The 24,995-nt window shown below is 40.6% G+C and overlaps 1 protein-coding gene across 3 annotated transcripts in view; it reads left to right on the top strand.

The window, feature by feature from the left end:
• Positions 1–24,995, top strand: part of spon1a (spondin 1a) — a 78,205-nt gene that overhangs the window by 1,966 nt on the left and 51,244 nt on the right. For 2 of the 3 annotated variants that reach the window (XM_046033568.1, XM_046033565.1), the window contains exons 1-6: positions 98–466; positions 1,469–1,575; positions 5,602–5,735; positions 16,254–16,327; positions 16,765–16,887; positions 20,957–21,105. In XM_046033568.1, the coding sequence (XP_045889524.1) occupies positions 232–466; positions 1,469–1,575; positions 5,602–5,735; positions 16,254–16,327; positions 16,765–16,887; positions 20,957–21,105 (822 nt within the window). In that variant the 5' untranslated portion in view covers positions 98–231. Of the gene's footprint in view, positions 1–97; positions 467–1,468; positions 1,576–5,601; positions 5,736–16,253; positions 16,328–16,764; positions 16,888–20,956; positions 21,106–24,995 lie in introns of those variants that run through there. The other variant, XM_046033566.1, reaches the window with a different exon arrangement.

Raw genomic sequence — 24,995 nt, 5'->3', positions numbered from 1 at the left:
CTCTCTCTCTCTCTCTCTCTCTCTCTCTCTCTCTCTCTCTCTCTCTCTCTCTCTCTCTGTCTGTGTCATTCACGCTAGGATGGATCTACCCTCCTAGCACAACAGAAGTCTACTTCAGCAGTTGGCAAGTTGGCATCCCATTTAGGAGTGAAACAGGAGCTGAACGTTTCTTCTCCCCCGGACAAAGATTCCCTTCACCTCCGCGCATAAACTTGGCTTTTGGGAAGCTACATGATGACAGCAACCGGTCTACGTTCGCGCGGTATGCTCCTGCTCTGCTTGTTCTCGACCGCAGCGTGCAATATGTTTGCGTTCACCGAGGAGCCCCCTGAGAGAGCCGGGAAGGGAGACGGATATTGTAGTCGGATATTACGAGCTCAGAGCAATCGGAGAGAGGTCAACAACGAGTTTCGCCTCCGCGTCGAAGGAGACCCGGAGAGCTATCATCCAGGGAGCACATACAGAGGTTGGTGTTTATCCGCGAGATTTACGCACAATGCGCTTATTGGCACTACATGTGCATTGTCAAATAAACACTAATATACGGTCGGTAGACAATGCAAACTTAAAATAACTTTCTACAGAGTCTACTTCTGATGCGACGCTAATGTATATCCCCTGAAAGTAAACTATATTGGTTAGTAAAGCGATGAGCCTGCATCCCAGTAAGGAAATATCCATTTTGATCCAGTATCAAAAGCCAAAGATGACAACAGTTTACTTTCAAGCGAATGTGAACAACATTTAAAAATGTTTTTATATTTCTAAATCCCTTTGCGACCTCTTCAGTCCTTTTTTGTGTTCTCATTTATAGTTAAAACAGATTTTTTTTTAAAGCCAGCAGTCCCTGATTTCACTGCTTTTGTCTAAAGTGAAAGTTATTGGGTGCTGTTAATGGGCATGTGCCATCTGTTCTGTGAATCTCAAAAGCTCATGCTGCTCTGGTCTCCACAATATGTTGCACTGCGGTTGGCTGATTATTTTGTGATTCAGTTATAAATAGTTTCATCCAAATCGAATAACCGATTTAGTATGGTTGGCAGTTGGAAACATTTTTTTCTTTTTCTTTTCTTTAAACCTGTCACATATACCAGACATGTATTCTTCCAAGATGCTGATAAATTTGTCGAGAACAGGAAATACATGTTTTAATTTCAAGGTAAATTAACACACTTTTATGTTCTACTGGATTGCAAAATGCACAAAAACAACATCTTATTGAAATAAGACCAGGCTGAGATGTGTAATTAATCTTAACTGAGCTACAGCCTCTTGAAACATTTCATTGTATCTAAAAAATCACTACAGTTACATCAGAATATATTGCTCACATAATAATATTTCTAACTGAACATTACTCAGGCAGGTTAACTAAGTCCACTGTAGTAGTGTGTTTGGGGGGTGAGGGTTGTTGTTCAGCAGTTTGGACTATCAGTTGATGTTAATTATTGCTCTTGTTTGCCTCCAGTGACTCTGAGTGCAACCATCCCCTCTTACTTCAGAGGGTTCACCCTTATTGCCTTGAAGGAAGGCGCAGAAGGAGACAAGGACGAGGACTACACTGGAAATTTCCAGGTAAGGTAGCAGCTAATGACATGACAGCTTGTACAATTAAAATAACATCACTTTGTGTGTTTTTCTCTATTATCACAGTGCAATTACATGGGAATGAATTAACTAGTCTACCACACCTGTAGTTAAACCCTGGTATTTAATGTCAGTCCTTCATATCAGTTATACAGTACAGTATTTCAATTTTAAGACTTAGCAGTCACAAATGAAAGCAAACCAGCACAGTTAACCACACCTAGCTTAATTGCAATATCAATACCGACCTTCCTCTGGACTGCAGCACAAGCACCTTGTATGACGTATGTGTGAAGAGAGAGAAAAAATAGACAGATGGGGGGATGGGGGTCTTGACAGATTCTTTTTTGCACAGCCTTCCCGTCTTCACATAGCAAAGTGTGATCATTCTCACCTCACCTCCTCTAATAGGCTTGATATAGCATATGAAAAGAGCATACTCTCAGCTCAGCTCCATGTAGCCGTGCTTTACCTGGCTGTGAAAGTACATATGCGTGGAATTTGAGCTGCATGTAGCAAAAGTAGGCTCATGTATGTAGGAAGTGTACAGTCGGTGTAGTTGAGAGGCTAATAAGCATTTTATACAGACAGGACCAGCTGGAGCACTGTAGGAAGCAGGGAGAGAACGGAGTGGGGCCAAGAGTGCGAAAGGAAGTGAGAGAAGGCAAAGAAACTGGTGCTGTTACACACATGTAAAAATGGCCAAATATGTGAGGCCTTTGTAATTGTGATGCAGTGTGAGGAGTCAAGTAGTGAGGGAAGGAGAAGATTGGTTGATTGGGTGCATGTATGAGTTCAACAAGTGGAAGGATAATAATCAAGTAATACAATATATTATACATATAGTGCCATAAATATGGCTAAATGTAATGTCTGTGGATGCTAGTCAATCAGTTGAAAAAAGTATGAAACCTAAGCGTAATATTGCATTCATAACCTTTAAATTAATTCCTCTTCACTGGAACTTGTTCTGCTCCCATGCCTTTTAGCTTACTGTGTACTGCCAATGTTTATTTCATCCAAGTCAAGGCTGCAGTTTCAAGAAATTCATGGAGCTTACATTGCACAAGATGACCACCTGTTTTCAAAGGATTTGAAAAGAACTGAGCAACTAGGGAATTGACTTTAGATGCAAGGCATATATATAGGCACCCAGTCTTAACCTATGCCCAGTCCTGGTCAGACGAAACTTGAAATCATATGTTTTCTTAGAGCAGGATTGACCAGCACATGTGGAGTTCTCTTTGTCTCTTTTGTAAACATGTCGGTTTCAGTCACTTCATACACAAAACCCTATTATTTGATTGAACCTGATGTACAATACATGGGAAGGTTTGCACAGCAGCCCTCAGGCTCCTCTGATCACAGTTATTGCCATGCTGTGGCATTCTCTATGAACTTGAGCCTTGAATATGGAAGGACATATGTCCTATGTGCACCTCACATCTCAACGTTGAAACCGATTCTGTTCCATTTGTCCTTGCAATTGATTTCATGCTGTTGTTATTTAGTGCCAGCCTTGAGCGTGCTCCTCAGCCATGTGGCGAAGTGTGACTTAATGTGACAGGGTGCTAAACATCAGGACTAAAGAGGGGAAACACTACATCATTTAGTCACATTCAGTCACTTTTGCTCCACACATGGACAAGAAGGAATGTGCAGTGCACAGAGAATGGTAGATGTGAGGGATAGATGTGTGACCATAGCCTTTAGATGTTCATCAAAAGCATCGAAAGTAAAAAGAATGGATATTTCATTACTGTAGGCCTGCCTTTGATTAAACTCCTGTTAGGTTTTTAAGAAGTCGAAGGTTTCTCTCACAGCTGCAGATGATCACCTGTCTCGTTACAAGCACCATGTGACAGCGCAGTAAAAATAAACTGCCGTCCAAAGAGATATCCCTCAATCGTCACCTGCTCAGTTAGCCTTTCATGTTTTATGTCTTTTATGTCAAATAAGCACACACGGGCACACATGCCCGCACCATTCCTCTATTCTGAAAGAGCTCTGGGTGGGCAAGCCTCCAGGGATTGAGAGAAAGGAAAGAGAACAGAATCTGCTACAGAAGACGTCAGGCTTTATTTAACATACAGCTCATTTGAAATCTGCTGGTGTGCCCCATCTCAGCTGTCTCAGGACAGCTCCCGACTTGATGAAAAGCACTTTTATTGAGCTTTCTGGGAAGGTCAGCTGCCTCTGTGTGGGTATGTGTGTGTGTGTGCAAGAAAAAGCAAATTGTTATGTGGCTGTGTAAGGGGTGAAATCAGTGTCACTTTGAGTGCAACATACGACATAATCGCAGACGTAACGGACATCACGGGTGCATCATCTTTACTTGACCTGATATTAAGGCAACTGAGATGTTTGACACATAAGCTCTGTGCAAATTGTGCCCCTATCATTCACGTTTCCTAAGTCCCCATGTTGATTTAGATTGATGTGTTATTGTTTGCGTCAGACCAGCCACTACTGTAGAGCTAAGCTCTTACTCTGATGCACAAATTCTTGCATAAACCCAGAAGCACAAATTTTCTAATAATGTGTCACATTTTTTCTCTTTTCCTAACACTCACCGTCTATCTCTAAACTTAGAATCAGACACATACAAGAGGAAATGGGTCTTAGGTCATTTGGCAGCAAATTGGTTGCTTCTTTTTGCAGATGGTGTTTAATGCCTTCCCGTGAGACTTCACTGGTTTTAACATGTGTTGCAGTCCAGTCAGGACAGCCCAGGATGCCTGTTAGAAGCCATGGGAACATGGGGGGGAAGGGGGGGGGGGGTAGTGTAATCTGTCAGACCAAGTTTGGCTGCACACACACACACACACACACACAGGCCTGCACATCCACACACAATCCACTTTCAGGGGGAACTCATTCATAACATAGCATGACAAAGGAAATTCTCTGCTGACAGCTTTATGGAGTGAGAAAGTTCCTCATCTTTACTGCCCTGATGTCACTTCCTATCAAACAGATCCTTGGTCTCTCGGCAGTGAACATTAGCTCGCTGGCTGCTCTCTCTCATGCAACCTGTTGTACTAATTTCCTGTCCAGTTAAAATCAATGAGATGTTCAGTGTCTCAGGTGTGCACCTGAGAGGAGAGGGCAGCACAAATTGGGACTCTTAAGTTTGAGCCAAAGACTTTCAATACTTTTAATGCTGCCTACAGTGATAGTGTCATGATTGGGCATCTGGGTGTTACCGTTCTGATTGTTCTGAGGATTGATGAGTTCAATTCAATTTACTTTATTTCCAGGATAATCCATCCACTATCACTACTGCTTTACTCCAGGTTGATGCCAACTTCAGCCCACTACACTGACACAGCATATGTGGAAGAAAAGTGCAGTGTGTCACCCATTCACTAGACTGTTTCAAGTGTCTGTACTTGTGATTCACTGCTAAAGGTTCTCTATCGTTTATTATCTATGAGGTTATCTATCTAGTTTTGAGCACTTCCACCACCACTCTAAACTTCTAAAACAGTTTTTCATTTTAACCAGACCCCAAAAGTATTCATTATTTTACAGGAAAAAAAGTAAAGAATAGTGAACAACAAAATGAAAATGAATAAGTTTTTTTGGGTGGCAGAATGTTTTTTCTTCTCCCCTCTCCTGTTCATCATAACGATTAATTTTGTGACCAGTTGGGGGGATGCTGAAGCTGCTTTAACATACCCAAAGACTCTGGTGTTTGATCCAGTGCACGTGAGAAAATTCCAGTTCAGCGTAATACCTGATAAAGTCAGTTGTGTTATACTTATCTTAACTCTAATTTATAATTGCTCTTGGGTTGTTTATTTATGGGGTTAAATCTCCTGAAATTAATATCACTTTCAGCTGCTAATTATGTTGACAGGCACTTGAGCTGAGAGGGAGCGGAATGAATGTGAAATGGTCTAACACCTAGTGACTAAAATCACAAATGCGGATGTTTCAAGCGCTGTGAGGGCTTGTTTTGAGGACATTTTTTCTTCATCACAAATCTCTTTGTGTGTGCATGTTTTGCAGATAATTGATGAGGAGGAAACACAGTTTATGACCAACTGCCCACCTGCAGTGACAGAGAGCACTCCTCGCAGACGAACCAGCATCCAGGTGTTTTGGACTGCGCCCCCTGGTGGCTCCGGCTGTGTCCTACTTAAGTATGTATACAGCAACTGATGCTGAGCCTGATGAGTGGAGGCAAGTCCTCAGCTCAAATGTTTGGAGATACACTACACACACCTGGTGGAGGATTAACTCAAAGAAACAGGTCCTTGTATTTGGTGAACTATCACTCATTATGTTAAAAGAAGTCTGGTAATGAGGAGAGTAGCCTTTCTATCAAATTCTTAATGAAAAACAAGATCAGTTTGATTTGTGATTATTTCTCGCTGACCATTTTCAAAGCATACTGTAAGTTTTTCGATGGATACATGTGTGTTGTTCTACCACAACCACAACAGCATGTATTCTTTTGATTTTATGTGATGTGAATTTATTATTGCATTTGATTGCAGATTGATAGCATTTATCTCAATGAGGGTAGACTAAATAACAGAAACACCACTCTGTATAATGCAATAGAGTTCAAAAGTGCCACGAGCTATATCCTCCAAAATGGTCAGAAAGTTGAATCATCACCTCTCTATAAACAGTTTAAACAAAAGCTGAAAATTATAACTTTTATGAAGGTTGGATTAATAACAGGGCTGGTGCATTAGACCGCATTAGTTTTAGCTAGGTGTATCTTGCAACTGTGTATGTGTGTGTTGAAAGTGTTACCAATTTTGATGTTTGAAGTCAGAAGGTTTTAAGCATTTGGTTTTCAACTAAATCCTAATTAACTTAATGTTTTCCTAGATTGGTTATCTAGCTTATATTTAATTCTGTCAGACAGAGTTAAATTACATTTCTCTGGGATTGTCACTTGTGCTACCAGCATATCTATCAAATCCTTGTGTACAGTAACGCTGTTTCATTACATCCCTTACCCCAAGCTAAGCAGAGCTAAATGCAGAATGTTTCATCAAATTTCCATTCTCACTTGGCTTCATAAACTATTCAGTATCTTTATTAGTTATACAGCTGATTGACAGCAATCAATTCTGCTGTTGTGCGTCCTGTGGGCTTGCTTGGATACAGGAGGGTAGTCATGTTTGGCTGAAGACACATCATGGCAGAAATCCGTTTATTAATCCAGTACTGTGGGGAAATAATGAGCGTACAAGAGGTGGAAAGATACTTGAGGGACTGTGTGTCACAAGGCCTTCTGATCGATGCATTATTTAACTGTTAATGTATCCAGACAGTGCAAAGGCATGATAAAAAACATTGCATTTCTTTGTAATCCATGTTATTATTTGTCTGCCACAGAGTTTGTGAGAGTTTTCCTTTTTCTTATATGAGCTGGTCCAAATGCATTTATAAAGTACCTGTACAGTCAAAAAAAAGCAAAAACCATAAAACAACAAAAAAAACACACATACGAGTTTAAAAGACAAAAGGACAAAAATATTAAAAGACCCTAAGAAAAAGAAAAGCAACTCTCATTCTGAATTAAAAATCAAGGGATAAAAATGTGATTTAAGTTGGGATTTAAAAACAGGCAGTGTAGGGGCCAGCCTAACACACACGTTCCAGAGTTGGGGGGCAGAGTGATCTCTTCTGTGCTTCAACCTTGATCTTGAGACAACCAGAAGCAACTGGTCAGTGAAACTGAGGCCCCATCCACACTACTGCGTTTTTGTTTTAAGAAGGAGACCTCTTGCTACGTTTGCACCTCCCGTCCAGACTAAAACGGCGAAAACGAAGACGTGAAACTGAGAAGTTTGAAAATGCTGCCGACCCCGTTTTTCGTTTTGATTTTTTAGTGTGGACGGGCAAAAACGGAGGACTTTAGAAACGATGATGCAGACGCTCATGCTCAGCTCTCTGTTTGGGTCGAATAAGTCATGCAAAGCAGAAATACGATGCTACTGCTACTGTGGGAGTTTTTGACTTGGTATTTTTATTAAAATATTCTGTACCATGCAAATAACACTTATCTGCATACACTTGTACTGTGTATGTCGCCGTATTTACTTTGCAATGACTCCCAGTCTGTTTTCCGCCGCCACACTCCCGTGTTGCATTCAGTAACAGTCCCAGCTCGTGATTGATCCATGCAAAAAAAATTCTGGTCTGATTCTTAGTCTGCATTACTTCTTCTTATTCTTTTGCCAAATCTTCTGTAACTACGCAAGAGAGACCATCTGCTTCATGTTTACAATGGCCACTAGATGTGCGTTTTCAGATGTTTTAATGTAGACGGAGATCAACTCTGATACGCAGCTAAAACGCTGCTGTGGACGGAGATCATATTTGTTTTAATTCTCCATTTTTAAACAAAAACGGAGTAGTGTAGATGGAGTGACCTTGATGGGACTAAAGCTAGCTCATGTAATGATGTGTAGGCAAACAATAACAACCTAAAATGAATCCTAAAACATACAGGGAGCCAGGGAAGGGAGGCCAGTACGGGGGAAAATGTGCTCTCGCTTGCGTTTCCTCTTAAAAGACAAGCTGCACCCGGGAGACCTGGCTAACACTAACAAAGGGCATTGTAGTAGTCAAGACGGGTCAAGATAAAACCATGTATATCCCTTTCAAAATCAATGAATGATAAAAAGGACTTGACCTTAAGTAGGAGCCTCAGTTGGAAAAAGCTAGATTTGATCATGAGTGTATCTGTATGTTTCTACGTCTCTGTGCTTTCTATTCCCCTTGTCCTCATCTTACCGGCGTATGTCCTACCTGAGCTTTCCTATACTCTCTCTTCTTTTTGCTCCTCGCTCTCTCCTCCTCTCTTTTTATCCATCTCCTCTTTGTTTTCAACTCCTTTCATCGTATCTTTCTTACAGCAGGTCATGTTGTACGGCACTTCTGCTCTCCTCATAGAGAGCGGTGGGATGATGGCAGAATTGTATTCAGTTAAGCACATGGATGGAGGAAAAAGTTTGAAAGTGTGACCGAGTGTACATCCAAGAAAGAGATATTTGAAAGCTCAGAGATGTGGATGTAATACCAGGGTGCAGACAATAGCGGATGGAGAGAGCGGGAAGCTTACAGTTTAAAAGAGATGCATTGAAAGTCATGATTACAGGTTGGGTGTGGGTGTTTGCCACTGTTCTTCCCCCTACATGTCATAAAGACAAGGTCAGAAGGTTTCTGCATGACTTAATAAAGTCCTATTGATTCACGAGGTACAACTTCTGTAACTAACTGAGAAGTGCAGGGCAGGGTGAAACCAATAAAATCACACATATTGTGCAGTCAACAAATATGCACAAAAAGAAACAAGGTATGAATGTGAAAATATATTGTTGATTAGCTTAGATAGGACAGTTTCATTACCACCACAGGCAGGAGAAAGCTTTTTTTTTATTTCAAATCCCGTAAGAGCTCTGTCACTGCCTGTCACTATGTCTGCCTGTATAATATCAAGGTTATTAAAAAAAAAAAAAAAATTAGAAGTGAGCATGTGGCATGTGTGAAAGCTCCTGCGACTCAGATGTTGTCCCAGGAATCTCCCTCCTCCCAAGTGGTTTGCTGCAGTTTAATTGACGGGCAGTTTCTGTCTTTTAGCTGGAAAGACTGAGCTTGGTGGTTTGGTTCCTTCTAAGGTTGGTCTGTGATGATAGGGTCAGGCAAAGATGCTCATTCAAACTCAGAGAACTGACTTTGAAAGTCTTAACCATCGACTCCAGTTATTTTCGACTTTCTTATGTGCTAGAATCATATGGCGCTAAGGTTTACTTCACTGTGTCTCTGTTGCTGGTATCCCACTCTTTTTATGCTAAAATGGATTCTAAACATTGGAATTTTGATGGGTGTTGTGGAACTGACGGCTGCACTACTAAAATCTTTCTGAATATCTCACCTTCCTGCAGTGCAGTCATTATCTACAGACATCTGTTCAGGGTGTGTTCAGTGCACTTTGACATTACTGTTAGGTGAGTGCACTCCTGAGAACACTCTGCTGGGTGTGGTTGAAGGTAGGGATGGGGTTTGATAGCATTTTATCAAGTTCAAATCCAGTATATAAATTTGAACATTGCTTAATATTGATAAATATACATACATTGAAGTGTGCATATTAGTTGCTGGTTGTGTTTAAATTCAATTATTTTAGTTGTTGAGTATTCTACAGATTATTCCATCGATTCATCGAGTATTCGGATAGGAAATACCTTTGCTTGGCGCCCCTGGTACCGGGTCAGCTGTGTAACTCATACCTCTGTACAATAAAAACTCAAGGACTAACCCGTCAGAACTGTGCCTTACCTTGGCCTACCTTGGGTTTGCTTGCCTTTATCTCAACTGATTTACATTAATTTCTAACATTAAAGTTACCTTGTTTCAGGTCCGCTCCATGGACTCGATCCATAGATTGGATGCTTTCTGGTCAGATGCTGAAGCATTGCCGTTGTGTTGCTGTGGTAGGCTAGTTCTGTTTTACAGTAGACACACTGTAAAGAGTTGTTGTTTTCTTTTAGCTTAAAATGATCCCATACTTTGGACACTTTCTGTCTTTTTCTTGCGGCTGTGTCTTCTTCGTCCCTCGCTATTTTCTCTTTCTTCCTCCATTTAGCAATCCACATCGTCAAATCACGTTGTCTTCACTTGTGTCAAAGTGTAAGCGCGTATATAGTTATAAAGAAGAATTTGCATTTAAGAAGGTCTTTTTCTGTCCATCCGGGAATAAAGTTAGTTCATCATGTTTCAGGCAGTCTTTTGTGAAGTGTTTATTGCACATGTTCATATCGGGATGACAATGAAAATAAAATTTATCAGTCAGCACTACACACACTCAGGCATCAGAGGCTGTTACTTGAATGTTTAGCTCTTTGCTAATAAACAAAATTCCCTCACAGCAAGTTTTACTGTAACAGGGTGGGGTTTTGCCTATCATTTCAGCCAACTTTGTTCTAAATCAAATGTTTTACTTTGTGTCTAATTGCATTGAAAAATAATTACCTTCCGTTCTGCTTATTAGGGGAAAGTTAATGATAAAATCAAAAATGACTTGTAACTGTCTGACGACAAAAGTGGGACTGTAGACAGGAGCTATTGGCACAGCTGAATCCTTGTGGTTGGCTACATCCTGGTTGTTCCACAGAGCCACATCAAAGTCACATCAAAATATAATTCATATATTGTAGTCACTGAAGTTACCTCTATCTTATATCTTTCCATTTGTAGGTAGGAAGCAATTTATTTGTCACCTCCCTCTGTTTGTCCCGTCTGCATCAGTGATTAGATGAATGTCTCAACCATGTGCTGCTGTCAGAACCTGTTTATCTCCTTCAGCATAACGATGGGACAGATCAAGGAGGACTTTGACAGGACACAATAGTCAAGCAGACCCATAGAAGTTCAATATAAATACATTTGCTTCTCTGCAGTGGATGTATGTGTCATCTGTTAGTTGTTTCTTTTTTGTGAGTTCTGTTTATAGCAGCAGCAGAAAGAACAAAATGATAATAAAATTTTTTCTTTTACACATCCATTGGCCATGCAAATGGAAACATAGCCATAGAAAGACTAAATCTATCTCGCTCTTTTCTTTTTGCCATCCCCTCCTCACTCTCTCTTCTTTCTCTCTTTTTGTTAAACTTTCACACTTATACTCCCTCCCTCTCTCTCTCTCTCTCTCTCTCTCTCTCTCTCTCTCTCTCTCTCTCTCTCTCTTTCACTCACTCACTCACTCACTCTCACACACACACACACACACACACAAATAAGTGCACTTTTGGGGTGATTGGGATCGGTGGTGGTGTGGATCCGGCAAAGTGAGATAGAATTTAAATTGGATGTTAAATAAGCATTACTCTGCTTGATTGTCTGGCCAGCCCAGGGAAGTGGGCAAGCACTGAGGCAAAGTGTGCTCCTCTCTCTCAGGGAGATATGTGAAATTGGGGTGAGATTGAATTAAAGCGTGAACAATTAGAGGTGTGCTGGTGGTGTCGCTTACCTGGAATCATTTCATCCATGTTATGAGAGACTGTTTTTGGCCATAAATCATACTTGCTCTCCCACCCCTATCATAATCTCACATATACTCCAGTATATAAATCTATAGTACTCTATGCATGTGAGTCAGTGGTAAGTATGAGAAAGAATTATATTATTATGAGAGTAAATTATGGTGTGTGAATGAAATTGAAAATACAGAATGTATAAGACAGAAATAATGTGTGTGAGAGGGAATAATTGTACTGAAAGAGTATAATTATGTGTGTGTGAGACAGAGATGCTCACAAGTCTCTGAGCTAGAGTCCTGGTCAAGTCTGAAGTCTCTTGTGGTTAGAATGAATGTTGTATCACCTGCCGTGTGTAATCCAGGCTGCTTATAAAACTACATTATATAAGAAATTCTGTAACCTGTTTTTCGCTTACAGAACACAGCCATGTAATGTGCAATGCAGTTAATGATAGCTTATTAACTACCGTAAGTCAACACCAACAGCAGGCTCTCAAACCCAGTGTAATGGTAACTAAATAAAACTGGAGCGTTACATGATCAATATGATCAACAAAGTTTATGGCACAGCAGCTGCTTGTTTTGTTGTCCTCTCTCATGTGTGGCCGCACGCAGCTGATACTACTTGTTACGTAGGCAGGTTATAGGTAACGGAGGGAGGGGATCACAGCAAGTTCATCAGATGTTTCCTAAAAATAAACATTTTTCACGAGACTCACACCTCGAGTCCGAGTCAAACCTGAAGTCTTTTGAGGATGAGTCTCAAGTAGAGCCTGAAGTCACTGTATGTGCCACTTAAGTTGGACTCAAGTCCGAGTCTCTAACTCGAGTCCCCATCTACGGTGTGAGAGTATGATAACATACGTGAGAGTGAATTTCTGTGGCGGAAAAGAGCAGCATGTAAGAGAGTATTTAAATAAAAAGGTATTTTGATTGAAAAGGAAGGCAGATGTGTCTTACAACCTCTTGAAATCAAAGCCAGAATCTTTTTTTTTTGTACCATTTCAGTCAAACTCTCTCACACAGAACTATTCTCAAGTATGGATAATGTCTTTCTCTCATAATCTGTATATACAGGATACACATACGTACTGGAGATACAGATGCATCTAAGAAAAATTGAATATTGCAATATTATATAATATTAGTTTTTCTATAATTTATGTAAAAAAGTTAAACTGTCATGTATTCTGAATTCATTACACAGTGAAATATTTCCTCCTTTTTGTACAGCTTACAGCTCATGGAAATCAAAAATCAATATTTCAAAATAATAGTATAAAGAATGGATAATCAAAATGTTGACCTTCTGAAAAGTTAAAAAGTTCTGCAAAAGGTTAATTTATGCACTCGGTACATGTTCGGGGCTCCTGCATCAGTGCGGCGTGGCATGGAGGCAATAAGACTGGCACTGCTGAGGTGTTGTGGAAGCCCAGGTTGCTTTGATAGTGGCCTTCAGCTGTCTGTATTGTTGGTCTGATGTCTCTCATCTTCCTCTTGACGATACACCATAGATTCTTTATGGGTTCAGGTCAGGCGAGTTGGCTGGTCAATCAAGCACCGCAGTACCATGGGCAGCAAAGCAGTTACTAGTTGTTTTGGCACTGTGGGAAGGTTCCAAGTCCTGCTGGAAAAGGCAATCAGCCTCGCCATAAAGCCTTTCAGCAGATGGAATCATGAAGTGCTCTAAAATCTCCTGGTAGACGGCTGCATTGACTCTGGACTTCAATAAACACAGTGGACAAACACCAACAGATGACATGGCACACCAAATTCCCACTGACTGTGGAAACTTCACACGTGACTTGAAGCTACTTGGATTCTGTGCTGTCCACTCGTCCTCCAGACTCTGGGACCTTGATTTCTAACTGAAAAGCAAAATTGACTTTCATCCAAAAAGAGGACTTTGGACCACTGAGCAGCGGTCCAGATCTTTTTGTCCTTAGCCCAGGTAAGTGATGTTGTCTCTGGTTCAGGAGTTGCTTGACAATAGGAATGCAACACTTGTTGCTCATTTGCTGGACACGTCTGGACACCTCAGTCCACTCCTTATGAAGCTCCCCCAAGTTCTTGAATCTTCTTTGTTTGACAGTGCTCTCCAGGCTGTGGTCATCCCTGTTGCTTGTGCACTTTTTCCTACCACACTTTAACCTTACAGTCAATTTCCCATGAATATGCATTGACACAGCTCTCCGTGGACAGCCAGCCCTTTCTGCAATGACCTTCTGTGGCTTACCCTCCTTGTGGAGGGTGTCAATGAGTGTCTTCTGGATAACTGTCCTGTCAGAAGTCTTCCTAGTGATTGTGGTTGTGTGTACTGAACCAGACTCAGAGATTAAAGGCTCTTCTCAACATTTCTGTAATCTACGTTCTTTATTCTTAAATTCTAATATTATGAGATATTGATGCATGGATATCCATGAGCTGTATGATTGAGTTTGTTAAGTTATGTGAGTATGTTATGCATAGCTGTGAGTAACAGTGTGTATGGTGATGAGTATAAGAGAGTGTTATCAGAATACAGTATATGAGACCTGGTGTGATTTGCTCACATAATGAAGGAGACCCGCTTCTCTACACGTTTAAGTTCCTCCACTCAGTGTGCAGGATATGACCTGCCTTGACCATCTCTGTTAGAAATGGTTTTGCAATGATTACCTGCTGTTCGTTCCATTTTGTAGAAGCCTGATCTTTTGCTCTCTGATCTTTTGTTATTTTTCTTTCTGTCCATCTCCCATTGGACACACTGCTTACATTAAAAGGGTAAATGAAGCTTAGAAATACTAAGAGACCAGGCATTGTTAAGTTCGTAGGTGTACATCATTCACTGTTACCGTGGCAATGTGGACTGTAGGAATTGCTATCCCCAAACATATTGATCATCATTCAATATGGGCTTCATGCAGGAACCATGATGACATTCGTTCTCTGATTTAAGATAACTTTTGATATTCACTTATTTTCTCTTTGTTAGCATTTTTAAAGACCGAACATATAGTCTGCCATTTCTTCACAAGGGGGAATGAATATGAACTATCATCATCATGGCTTGTCACTTTACTGAGAATATCAACTTCTACATTTCAGTAGTTGCTAGGAAAATCCTCTCACTCCGACAAGTCCCTCAGGTCTATGCAGGATCAGCCATTGCGCCAGACAGTGCAACATCATGTACTTATAGGTTAACATTTTTCTCATCTAATAGGTTACCTGCATGACTGTCCTGTTCCCTCAAACGCCTCATATCTAAGTCATGGGTAGTTTTGCTTTAACAAGATGTTTATTAGTAACTGACTTCATGTCAAATCATTCTATCTCAAATCTGATGCATGAGCACCTCCTAATGAACAGGTTGAAACTAGCAATTCATTTGACACATTTGTGCAGTTATGACTTAGATTTATAGGATAACAATATGAAAAGTCACATGCATGAGACCTGTTGTTATGTTAAAATCTGTAAATCACTGTCATTTGCTGATACTGTAAAGATGTGGACTGTACAAATACCAATATCAACAAACTAATAAATCATCATTTACAATGTCTTTTAAAAGCCAAATTATTTCCCTTTAAAATTGAGAATTAAATGAGGTATACAGCTTTTGTAGGTTTAAAAACATAAATATTTAATTCCTTTCATCATCTAGGTATATATTTTCTCTCCCCATGTGACTGTATGTATTTTTTTGGTATCAGCTCAGCTCAACATAGCACAACACAGCTCAGCTTAGTTTGAAACTCCAGAATAAATGGTATCCCAACAGTCCAGCTGGACTCGGCCCACCTGGATCAGACCTTACCCCAGCACCTCCATCCAGCACCTTATTGTTGGGTTTTATCTCCATAGAAACCTTCTTACAGCCATGACTGGCTTAAAAGGCTGGTGTTTGTGAGGAAGTTAGGTCTCTGCTGGCTTCTGAAAAGCTTTGTTTGCGGCTGATTTACATGTCAAGGCCCCTCTCAGACCTGTGTTCCCCACCTCCCAGTGGAACAAGCCTTTTAGACAGCTCAATCTAGAGAAACTCCCCTCTGCCAGGCCTCGCATTTTGGGGAGCATTACTGTTGGCCTGTCAATCAGTTCTTATCGACACAGTGCCTTGCCTTTTATATAGTGTGTCTGAACATTTATGAATATTTCCTTACAAAGTGCCATTGGGATTTTGTTGAATGCAAAAATCACTCTTTTAGTTGCTGTCTCTTTTTCATTTTTTTCTTCATCTTTTCAACCTCTTATTTCTATGTCCGTGTGTATCTTAATGCTGATGCATGCTTTTTGTGGATTTTGTATGAGACATTGAATGCCTCCGTCTGAAATACAGCAATTTCCCCGAGGGCTCTGATACCTGCTGTTAGGACTCCTCTGAAAAAACAGGAAGACGATTATGAATAACTCTGCACCTGTTCCATCTGCCACAATCCACTGTTCAGACTCTATCAGATCTTTAAAGCCAAAATTTTCCACATTTTCTGCTTTTTGTTGTATTTTGTTTCTTTTTAAAACCGCACAGCTTCTCCGAATGTTTCTCATCTTTTCTAGTCTTTTCCCGTGACATTCACTTTTGCTTTTGCCCGTTTTGCCTACATTTATACTCGGTGCTTCCCCCATCAACCTTATCTCCTCACTGCCTCGATCTCTTCTTGTTGTCTCTGTGTAGGGCAAGCATTGTACAGAAGAGGATAATCTATTTCCAGGATGAAGGCTCACTCACCAAGCGAATGTGTGAGAAAGGTAGGCTTCTTTTATTGACATGGAACAAATAATTTACCATGAATTTCTTTATTCCTTCAAGCTCCCCTGCTGGTACTCTATTCCGCTCCCTACTGATCTCTTTTTTCAATATTTTCATTCATTCTTGATTTTGATGTGGGGACTTTCCTCGCTGCTGTTATGCTCTGGCATGTGAATGATTGTAAATGAGTGTAACCCCTGGCTGTGCATGACATTGGATGCCACACTGAGCAACAGATCAAAAGAACCGTTCTGCCCCCACTTCCCCTCCTCCTTGTTCCCTTCAGCTCCCCACTTTCTTAAACCACCCATCTCCTGCATGATGGGCACCTCTCCCATCTGCTCCTTATACTAATGAGAAATCTCAATGCTCTGGTGTTTCTCTCTGTGTCTCTTTTACTTTTTCCCTCCTCTCCCATCCCCTCATTTCTGTCCAGAATCCCTATATGGAGACGCTACAGATAAACCTCTGCTTGACTGCTGTGCCTGTGGAACAGCAAAGTACAGAGTCACCTTCTTTGGGAACTGGTCAGAGAAGACACATCCAAAAGACTATCCACGTAAGCACAAGTCGGGTGATATTTTATTTTTTTTACTGTCACAAAGTCGCCTAAAAAGATCTAAACCAGCATTAAGCATGTATTGCCTGTACAGCTAAAGACTGTTATAGTTAATTCCATAGACTACCATGACATAGATCTCCATTGTTTTCCAATGAGCGACGCTGTTTTGCTGGTTGACATGTCCCTTCATTAAGATAAACATGGATTTTGTACAGGAGTTTATTTTCACCCGACACATCCACATACACCATCCTCTTGCCATAAATACTCACTACCTCACCACATCACACCACACTAAACTTAGTCCCACACAGATGCACTATTTAGTCCTGTTTTGGGAAATTATTAAGCCTAGTCTTGAATATATGAACGATTGGGTTTGGGGTGGGAGTCACAGACTGGGTAGGAAAGTCGGGATGTATTGAGAAAAAACACAGTTGATTTTGGTCTTTTAATAGGATTTGCTGACAATACCAAAAATATAGAATATCGGCAGCCTTATCCTTTAATCTCAACTGTAGCACCATTGCACCAAAAACTCCAGGATATGTTCCCATTATGTTGGAGGTGAGTTACAGTGTGGTACCATAGTTAGGTGTGATGTGTGTATAACCTTGAGCCACACTATCAGGATGTGAATGGACTTAAGGATTACACTGGCTCTCCTGTCTAAATCAGGCTCTTGCCGGTCCGATCAATAAACTGATTAGACTGGAATAAGATAAACCCTGAGATCGAAAGGAGCTCTAATTTACTGTCTTATGGTGGGAGTAGTTGGTATGTGACTCACTCTCACACAGATCCTCACACACACCTCGCAGATAGATCAACTTAAAAGAGGATAAGGCAAGCTGTGTGGTTTGTATTTCATCCCGACTCCTAGGATGCCACAGTTGGATTTCTCCTTGCACAAAGTCATATCCTAGGTAACCAGTTATTATAACACAGCACATATGGCACTGGACAATAATATTCACTGACCACAATACAGTAAGCACATGATCATCGGTCCTTATATGAGTTCTGATGATTCTTTTCCAAAACCCAACAAAATGTTGCTATGAGTAAACTTGGTCTGACTTTTTCTCACTGGCATTTTTGCTAGATACATGTTATTGTTCTATTTTTAACATATGTCCTTCAAGTGTAAGAGCCTTAGACCATTGTGGCGACACACATTGTGAGACCAAAAATTCATCGTAAAACATGCCAACAGTACTTTTTTTTTTATGATAACCTTGACAGTTTTTTAATTTCTTTCTACCTTTTGTCCCCATTATAAGTCATGCAGCAGTGCATAGCTATTCAACCAAAGAGATGGCAGCTTGCTCGGACATAGAGAGTATATTGAGACAGAGAATGGCTGGTTTGTCAACGAATATGTTTTATGGCAACGGGAGAAAGAGAGAGAGAGAAAGAGGGAGAGACCGTTCAACATTCCTTTATTGACCAAATAAAGAAGTACCCTGGTCATAGTCAATTTCCTCTTACTCAAGGGAAGCAATATATTGAAGTCCAGACTGAAAACATATACACCAAAACAACAGCTGCCTTCCATCTCCTGAATGTCTCTATTAGGTCTATAAGTATAGTTCTGAGCTCCAGCATTGTGCCTTGGATCAGAGAGTCCTATTAACCTGTAGAGAGAGGTTATATTCTTATGAGGCCCAATATTATTAACATATCCCTGCAAAATTGTGGCAGGTCATTAATAGGCACTTTAAAAAAAACACATATCATGTCACTGCTCTTTTTCACTCCCTTGTTTTTTATAAAAAACATTTCCAGAAATTGAAGATGGAAACCAGCCAACACTGACCACAAGCACTAATCCCCACCAAAACTGCTCTGAAAAGGAGCCGACTGGCTCCAAGTTATACTCGTCTTTTGAAGTAATCTAATACTGCCTCAACCTTAGGCAAAGAAACCTGATGATGGATGTAACACTGCCAACTGGAGCCATAACTTTAAGCTACTTAGTTGGCATGACTCCCTGCCTGCCCGGGTCAGATATTTATGAAAGCTCTGGGCCACAAATGGCCTTAAAATTTGAAATCATCGTTACAGTCAAGTTAGAAACAGATTGATGGACAGATATGTTGGGAAAAGAAAGCATTTTCTGCTTCTGTAATTTGCTTCTGTACTTACAAAGACTAAAAGGCTTTAAAGATCAAATGAAGATAAAAGAAATGCCTTAAAGGACTGACTATTTATACTGGTCCCCACTACATGCAAGTAACCAACCACTTCCACTTTTTCATCAACGAACATACAAAACTCCAAAACATTTCAAATTTCACCTTTGTAGGCCCTGTATCCTACTTCACATAAACATTCAGGTACTAAAAAAGGAAGACATCCTCACTGTGCTCCGTTATTATAAACTATTATGAATTTGTTGGACGTGGATCACATCTCTCTCTTCCAGGTGGTTTCTTTATTGTGTGTTGTATTTATTTCTGAGTGTTTTCTTTAACATTTTACTTAAATGATTACAGAGGTGGCTGTCAGTGTGTCCTGTGCTTTGTCACAGCATTGTGACACAGCAAGATGAAATTAATGCATTTAAAAACCCTCTCTGTGCCATAGAAATATAGTATCAGTCTAATTTTTGTTCCTTAAATTGAATATTGCTTACTGTAAATTAATGCTCATGAATCCAAAGTTCCTGAAGGTGGGCTCATTGTCCTAAATTAGCCAAGCAAGAACACTTTGAGTATAACTGAATTTGACCAATGATTAAACATTTTATATTTACTGTAGGTTACAGTTGTGTGTTGTGGGTGCAATTCCCATGGCTGATTGGAAATGTGTAATCATTTGAAGAACAGGATATGTCTTTTATTTTATTATGGGATCAAATGAGTATATATAAAGAAAAAAGAGAGAGAAACTCAGTGCTTGTATGCTGCAATGTCCTACGAAGAACTGTTAAGTTTCTACAACATGCTATTACAGGAATACTGTGAACACAGAGATTAGATTATCAGAGTGATTCATCTTTGTTCAGACTCACACTGGGAACCAGCAGAAGGCAGAAAGGGTGACTTACAGAACTGCAGAGTAAGGGATCTATTTAGGGCATAAAGATGAGAGCCAGACCTATGACCTATTTGAGCAAACCTCACCTTAAATAGAGATATCGTGGTGACAAATTGTTGTTCACGTGAAGGATTCTCTTATGTGGTACAACGATAATCATTCAGCTTGATGAGCACCTTGATGTTATGTCTGTTTAGACTCCTAGGGACTCACACATACTTTTTATGATGACTGAGGCTATAAAACCATCGTTGTGCTCTCAGGGTGATGTAGCTGGATGTTATTACCGTCCATGTACATAATAAAGTACTAGGCAAAAATATGACAGTACCCCCTAGGAATATGAGACAACCAGTTTCTGTGCTGTTGAGGTGGACGTGTCAGACCACTGAGGCCCCACAGTGATATGGCAAGGATACCCCAAAAGGACATGTAAACATCAACAGGGAGCCCATCAATACAATAGATGAACAGCTGTACTCCAGTCTTATTATGCCTCACACAACAGTGGAGGTTATGGCAGGGCTTTAGCTTCCACGGTCTCTAAGTTAATTGTGTAAGGTTCAGTTTGCTTTAGCCTGTGCTGTCACCTCTAATGGATCATCATAGATACTACCACTGCTGCTGCCTCTCTTTATGCTTACAGGTTTAGGGCACATATAGAGCTCCACTTTCCCTTTTTCCATTTGTCACTTCGGCACACACTTTTGCCCTGAGCAAGAGAGATAGAGAGAGAGACTGAAAGGATTATGAGGGAGCATAAAATTTAAGTAATACACTGTCGGTGGTTTGCAGCTATAAGCAATCCTTTTTAGACTGAAACAAATCACAGTTTGTCAATAAATATGTTGCACAAAAGGAGGTGTTTGATCAGTCAACAGACTAATGTACCAGTCAACTGATGGCTCATGGCATCTCTAGAGCCGTGCCTCAATCTTGAATGAATTGAGTGATGCAGAGATAACTTTGGGAAAAAGGTTGGGATGTCCAACTAATGCAGCCTTTTATTGGGTTATTTCACCAGGTCGTGCCAATCACTGGTCAGCCATCATTGGTGCCTCCCACTCTAAGAACTATGTACTGTGGGAATACGGTGGCTTTGCCAGCGATGGAGTTAAACAAGTAGCTGAGCTGGGTTCCCCAGTCAAAATGGAGGAAGAGATCAGACAGAAGGTAAGATTCTCCAGTACTAGCAGATGACTGAAACACTGCATGTACTGTAATTATAAAAGTAAAATGGAAAAGAATAAAAATAACATTTTGAGCATCGATATATCCTTTTTTGCCAGATTTACGGTCATGGTATTTTACAAATGCATGAGTTCACTGATCGAAATGTTCAGCTTTGTTTCTGGGAATATTTTGCCTTGACAAGAAAAACGGTTAAAAGATGAGTTGCGTAACGCCTCTGGGGCCTCAGAGGATGTTCCAGGGTGTGCACACCTGAGTTCAGAATGGAAAGGCAGTATTCAGTATTGCTTTGACATTGTTGCCCAGATTGCTTAGTGCTTTCAAGCATCTACGCTATTCATAGCCTGCCTCTACATCTGTGTACACTTAACCAAATCAAGCCAATTATACATACCTCCAAATGGCTCTGAATTATATTCTTGCATATCAGTTCATCTTTGATCAGACCTTTGGCCTTGGCATGACCACCTTAACGCTCCGGAGGAGTTTTGGAGGTAGCATCTACAGGATGTAGTTGTAAGTGTATTTCCTTCAACTCAGTTAATTAGTAATTGATTTAAGGATACGTCTCCCCTACTGTGCCCAAGGGAAGCTTTCTCTACTTTCACTTTAAAGTACCTTTCACAGCTTCCACCTTACTTTGACAATTAAGCTGTAATTTTTATATATTTCTTGTACTCCACTTCTTTCTCCCTGCCTGGCCTCTCTTGTCTGTTATCTCAACAAGTAGCGTGGAGATCTTCCTTCTTTCCCTTCTCTCCATGGCCGTCTCTCTCACTCTTAGCATAACCCGTGCTGGCGTAGCAGATGGTCCTGCAGAGTGCTTATTGTTGGCTAATATTGAAGACCTGGAGTCACAGCAGATAATGGGAGCACAGTGTGAGCAATGGGGTCTCTGTGTCATTGCCGCCTTCCCACTGCTATTATAGCACACTCTTATTTCCTGTTATTCTCATCTCTCGGCCTGGATCATTAGATGGTGAGATTGAAATTGCACTAGATTTGATTGACCAGTACATTAACTGTGTAGAAAAACATACATTCTATTAGTTATTTATGATTTGATGCTGTTATGTTTGGAGTTCACTTGCATTTATTTCTGGAACACAGGATATGAGAATTCATTTACCCACACAATTGATCATATCTGCCTTCCCAGAGATCAGTTACATAAACCAAGTGGGACAACTTTCTGCTTTCTAAAAGTTTGTTGAGAATGATGAATACAACAGTTGGACTGGGCAGTATATGGCCCTTTTCTTATCAGCAGATATGGTGAAATGATTGAACAGGAAAACATTTTCCTCACCACCCGCAATCATATCACCACCAGGTATGGCATGGCTCAAGCTGTGGTTGTCGAGAATATTTACTCACTAGTGAAGTGGGAATGACACATGATACATGAATGCAGGATGATGATTATGCAAGGCGATCAATATTAACCTTGATTATTCTGATACTAACAAGGGGCATGCTATTATTCAGTGCTTGAAATAATAATCAGCTTTTTTCAATACTCAAATAGTGCCATTTATATTTATATGTTTGGTACCTGTGGATATTTGTTCATAGACATAGTTGATTGCACTGAGCTTTTCTAATGTAACTTGTCTCAGATGACTTATGGGTTCTTTGCGGTTGAAGTTCACAGCTGCTGTGATACCTAGAAACTAAAAAATATGTTGTTGCTGTAGACAACTACAGCTAACATTCATTGTGTCCACTTATATAGAACTCAGACAACACATAGAGTCCATCGATGCCCTTGAGGTAAGGAGGCTGAGAGAAGGAGGCTCCCTCTTTTGAGCCGTGCAGCGCTTCTTGGTAAACGCTGACACAAACTGAAAGCTGATTCTCTTTTGTGTCAGGTGGGGCGTCAGGGGGAGCAACTACCGATGAATTCAAAATTGATATTCATAGCCAGGCTCCACTCCAGCCAAGGGGTGCGCTGATCAGAGTGTTCATACAAACTTTCATTTGCAGAGCCAAGCAGGCATGCAGACCGTGCAAACACACACGTGCACAGACAGAGCCCTCTTTATCCTGCTCATGTCAATTCACAGTGTGATGGCTTCATTTCATTTCTGAGTTTGTCACCCTTTCAGAGCTTGGACAGGGGTGTGCTGCACCATCTGTATTGCTGTTACTGCTCATCAAATGTGCCTGTTCTGTGAGAATAACAGTCATAGTATTTTGAATGTTCTTAGAATTTCCCTTTTTAAAAGACACTTGTCATCCATTAAAAGGAGGACTAAGGATGTGACATGCACAATTTGCAAAATTTAATTAGTCCATTCCATACAAGCTTGGGCCGCTCATTTCCTTACCATCCTTACCATGTGACCGGCTGGTGATGTGGTCGGATGTCAGAACCTCCTCAAACACAGCCTTCATCCACACTGTCTCAGTACCTCTGCACCGCACAAGCAATTATGGCACCATGCCACTCATCATATTGAAATGGCCTGAGATTATGAGTGTGACTAGTACTGCCCTTTTAAGAATTAATATGTTTAAATGGACAAGAAGTTGCTTTCATTTGATTTATGATGGTTTGCCACCAGAGATGCAGTTCAAACTTGTACTTGTTTAGTGTACCCCTCTGGTTAGTAAGTGTAGTATGTTAAACAGGTGATGTGTGTGTTTTGTTTTGTTTTTTTTCAAAATTGTCTTTTCAGGCTGTAAACAGATTTGCAGTACTTTTCCATTTGCCAAGTACAAATGCTCTTATCAGAGGACTTGGCAATACAGGGATGCATCCTGGGTCCGTTGTTGTTGTCCCTCCTGTCATGTCTGAGGAGATTTGTATATGCATTGAGTCATTGCAGAAGCTCAGTGTGTCACTAATGAGAAGTTTAATGAGACTCTCTCTACGGACCAGCGACCAGGGCCAAGGCCTCAGACGGATTATGAAATCTCCTATTTCCTCTCGCAGCATGGGGTGTTTTTCATTATTACACAGTACGGATGCTTAAGGAATCCTCTATTATCCTGAGCTCCAGAGCTGGGCCACAGAGCAGAGGCAACACAACTCAGTCTGGAGCCAAAAAGAGACATTACAGATTAATGACAGGAAATACAGATCCATGTCACTTGATACAACTGCGGTAATCTAAGTGATACCCCTAGATTTCCTTTTTGACAGTCAGAAGGGTTCAAATAGAACTTTTTAAAACTGTAATGTCAAATTCGGCTTGTATTTTATCACAGTCAAATTGCCAGGTTGATGAAATCTCTTTCACAGTCTGCAAGGAGCAATAGGACTGACTCATGCATATACTTTGTATGATGAGCAAAAGAACAACAGGTATTGTGGGATAAAATAGCTTGTTGATAATCTTTCTCCGTCTGCTCCTCTTTCTGTGCACCTTGCGAGGATTCAAATGATAATTTTGTAGTTCAGTTGTTGAGAGCAGTAAGGTTTGCCATCTGTAAGTGGGAGGCCTGCAGTCAAGGGCGTGGGTAGAGAATAATAGATATGCAGTTTCCTTTGGGTCCTCGACTCTCACTGGATGAGCTGGTGTGTATGTGTGTTTCTCTTTGTATACAGAGAATTACTTGACAACCACTTTTCACTGCATGGAAGTTTGTTGTCCCCATGTGTCTTTTGGTACACTTTTATAAATAAAAGAGTTGTAAATCTTTTCAGAGTTTGTTGTGTTAGGAGAAATCTACTATTTAGTAGATGCTCAGGGAGAAGCGCTATAGTATATTGTATTGTTCTTCTGATCTTCTGATCTTCTATGATTGAGGGGGTTCATGGGAACGGTAAAGTGAAATTATTTTATTTAATCATACCAATCAACTGTTAGTGTCTGCTGATTCCTTTTTCTGTCATTTCTGTCTGAGGAATGCATCCCCCCCCCCCC

This window comes from Micropterus dolomieu, linkage group LG20 (assembly GCF_021292245.1).
Source record: "Micropterus dolomieu isolate WLL.071019.BEF.003 ecotype Adirondacks linkage group LG20, ASM2129224v1, whole genome shotgun sequence".
Lineage (NCBI taxonomy): Eukaryota > Metazoa > Chordata > Actinopteri > Centrarchiformes > Centrarchidae > Micropterus > Micropterus dolomieu.
Note: the sequence above shows the minus strand (reverse complement) of the source record. Positions and strands in the feature narration are given on the sequence as shown.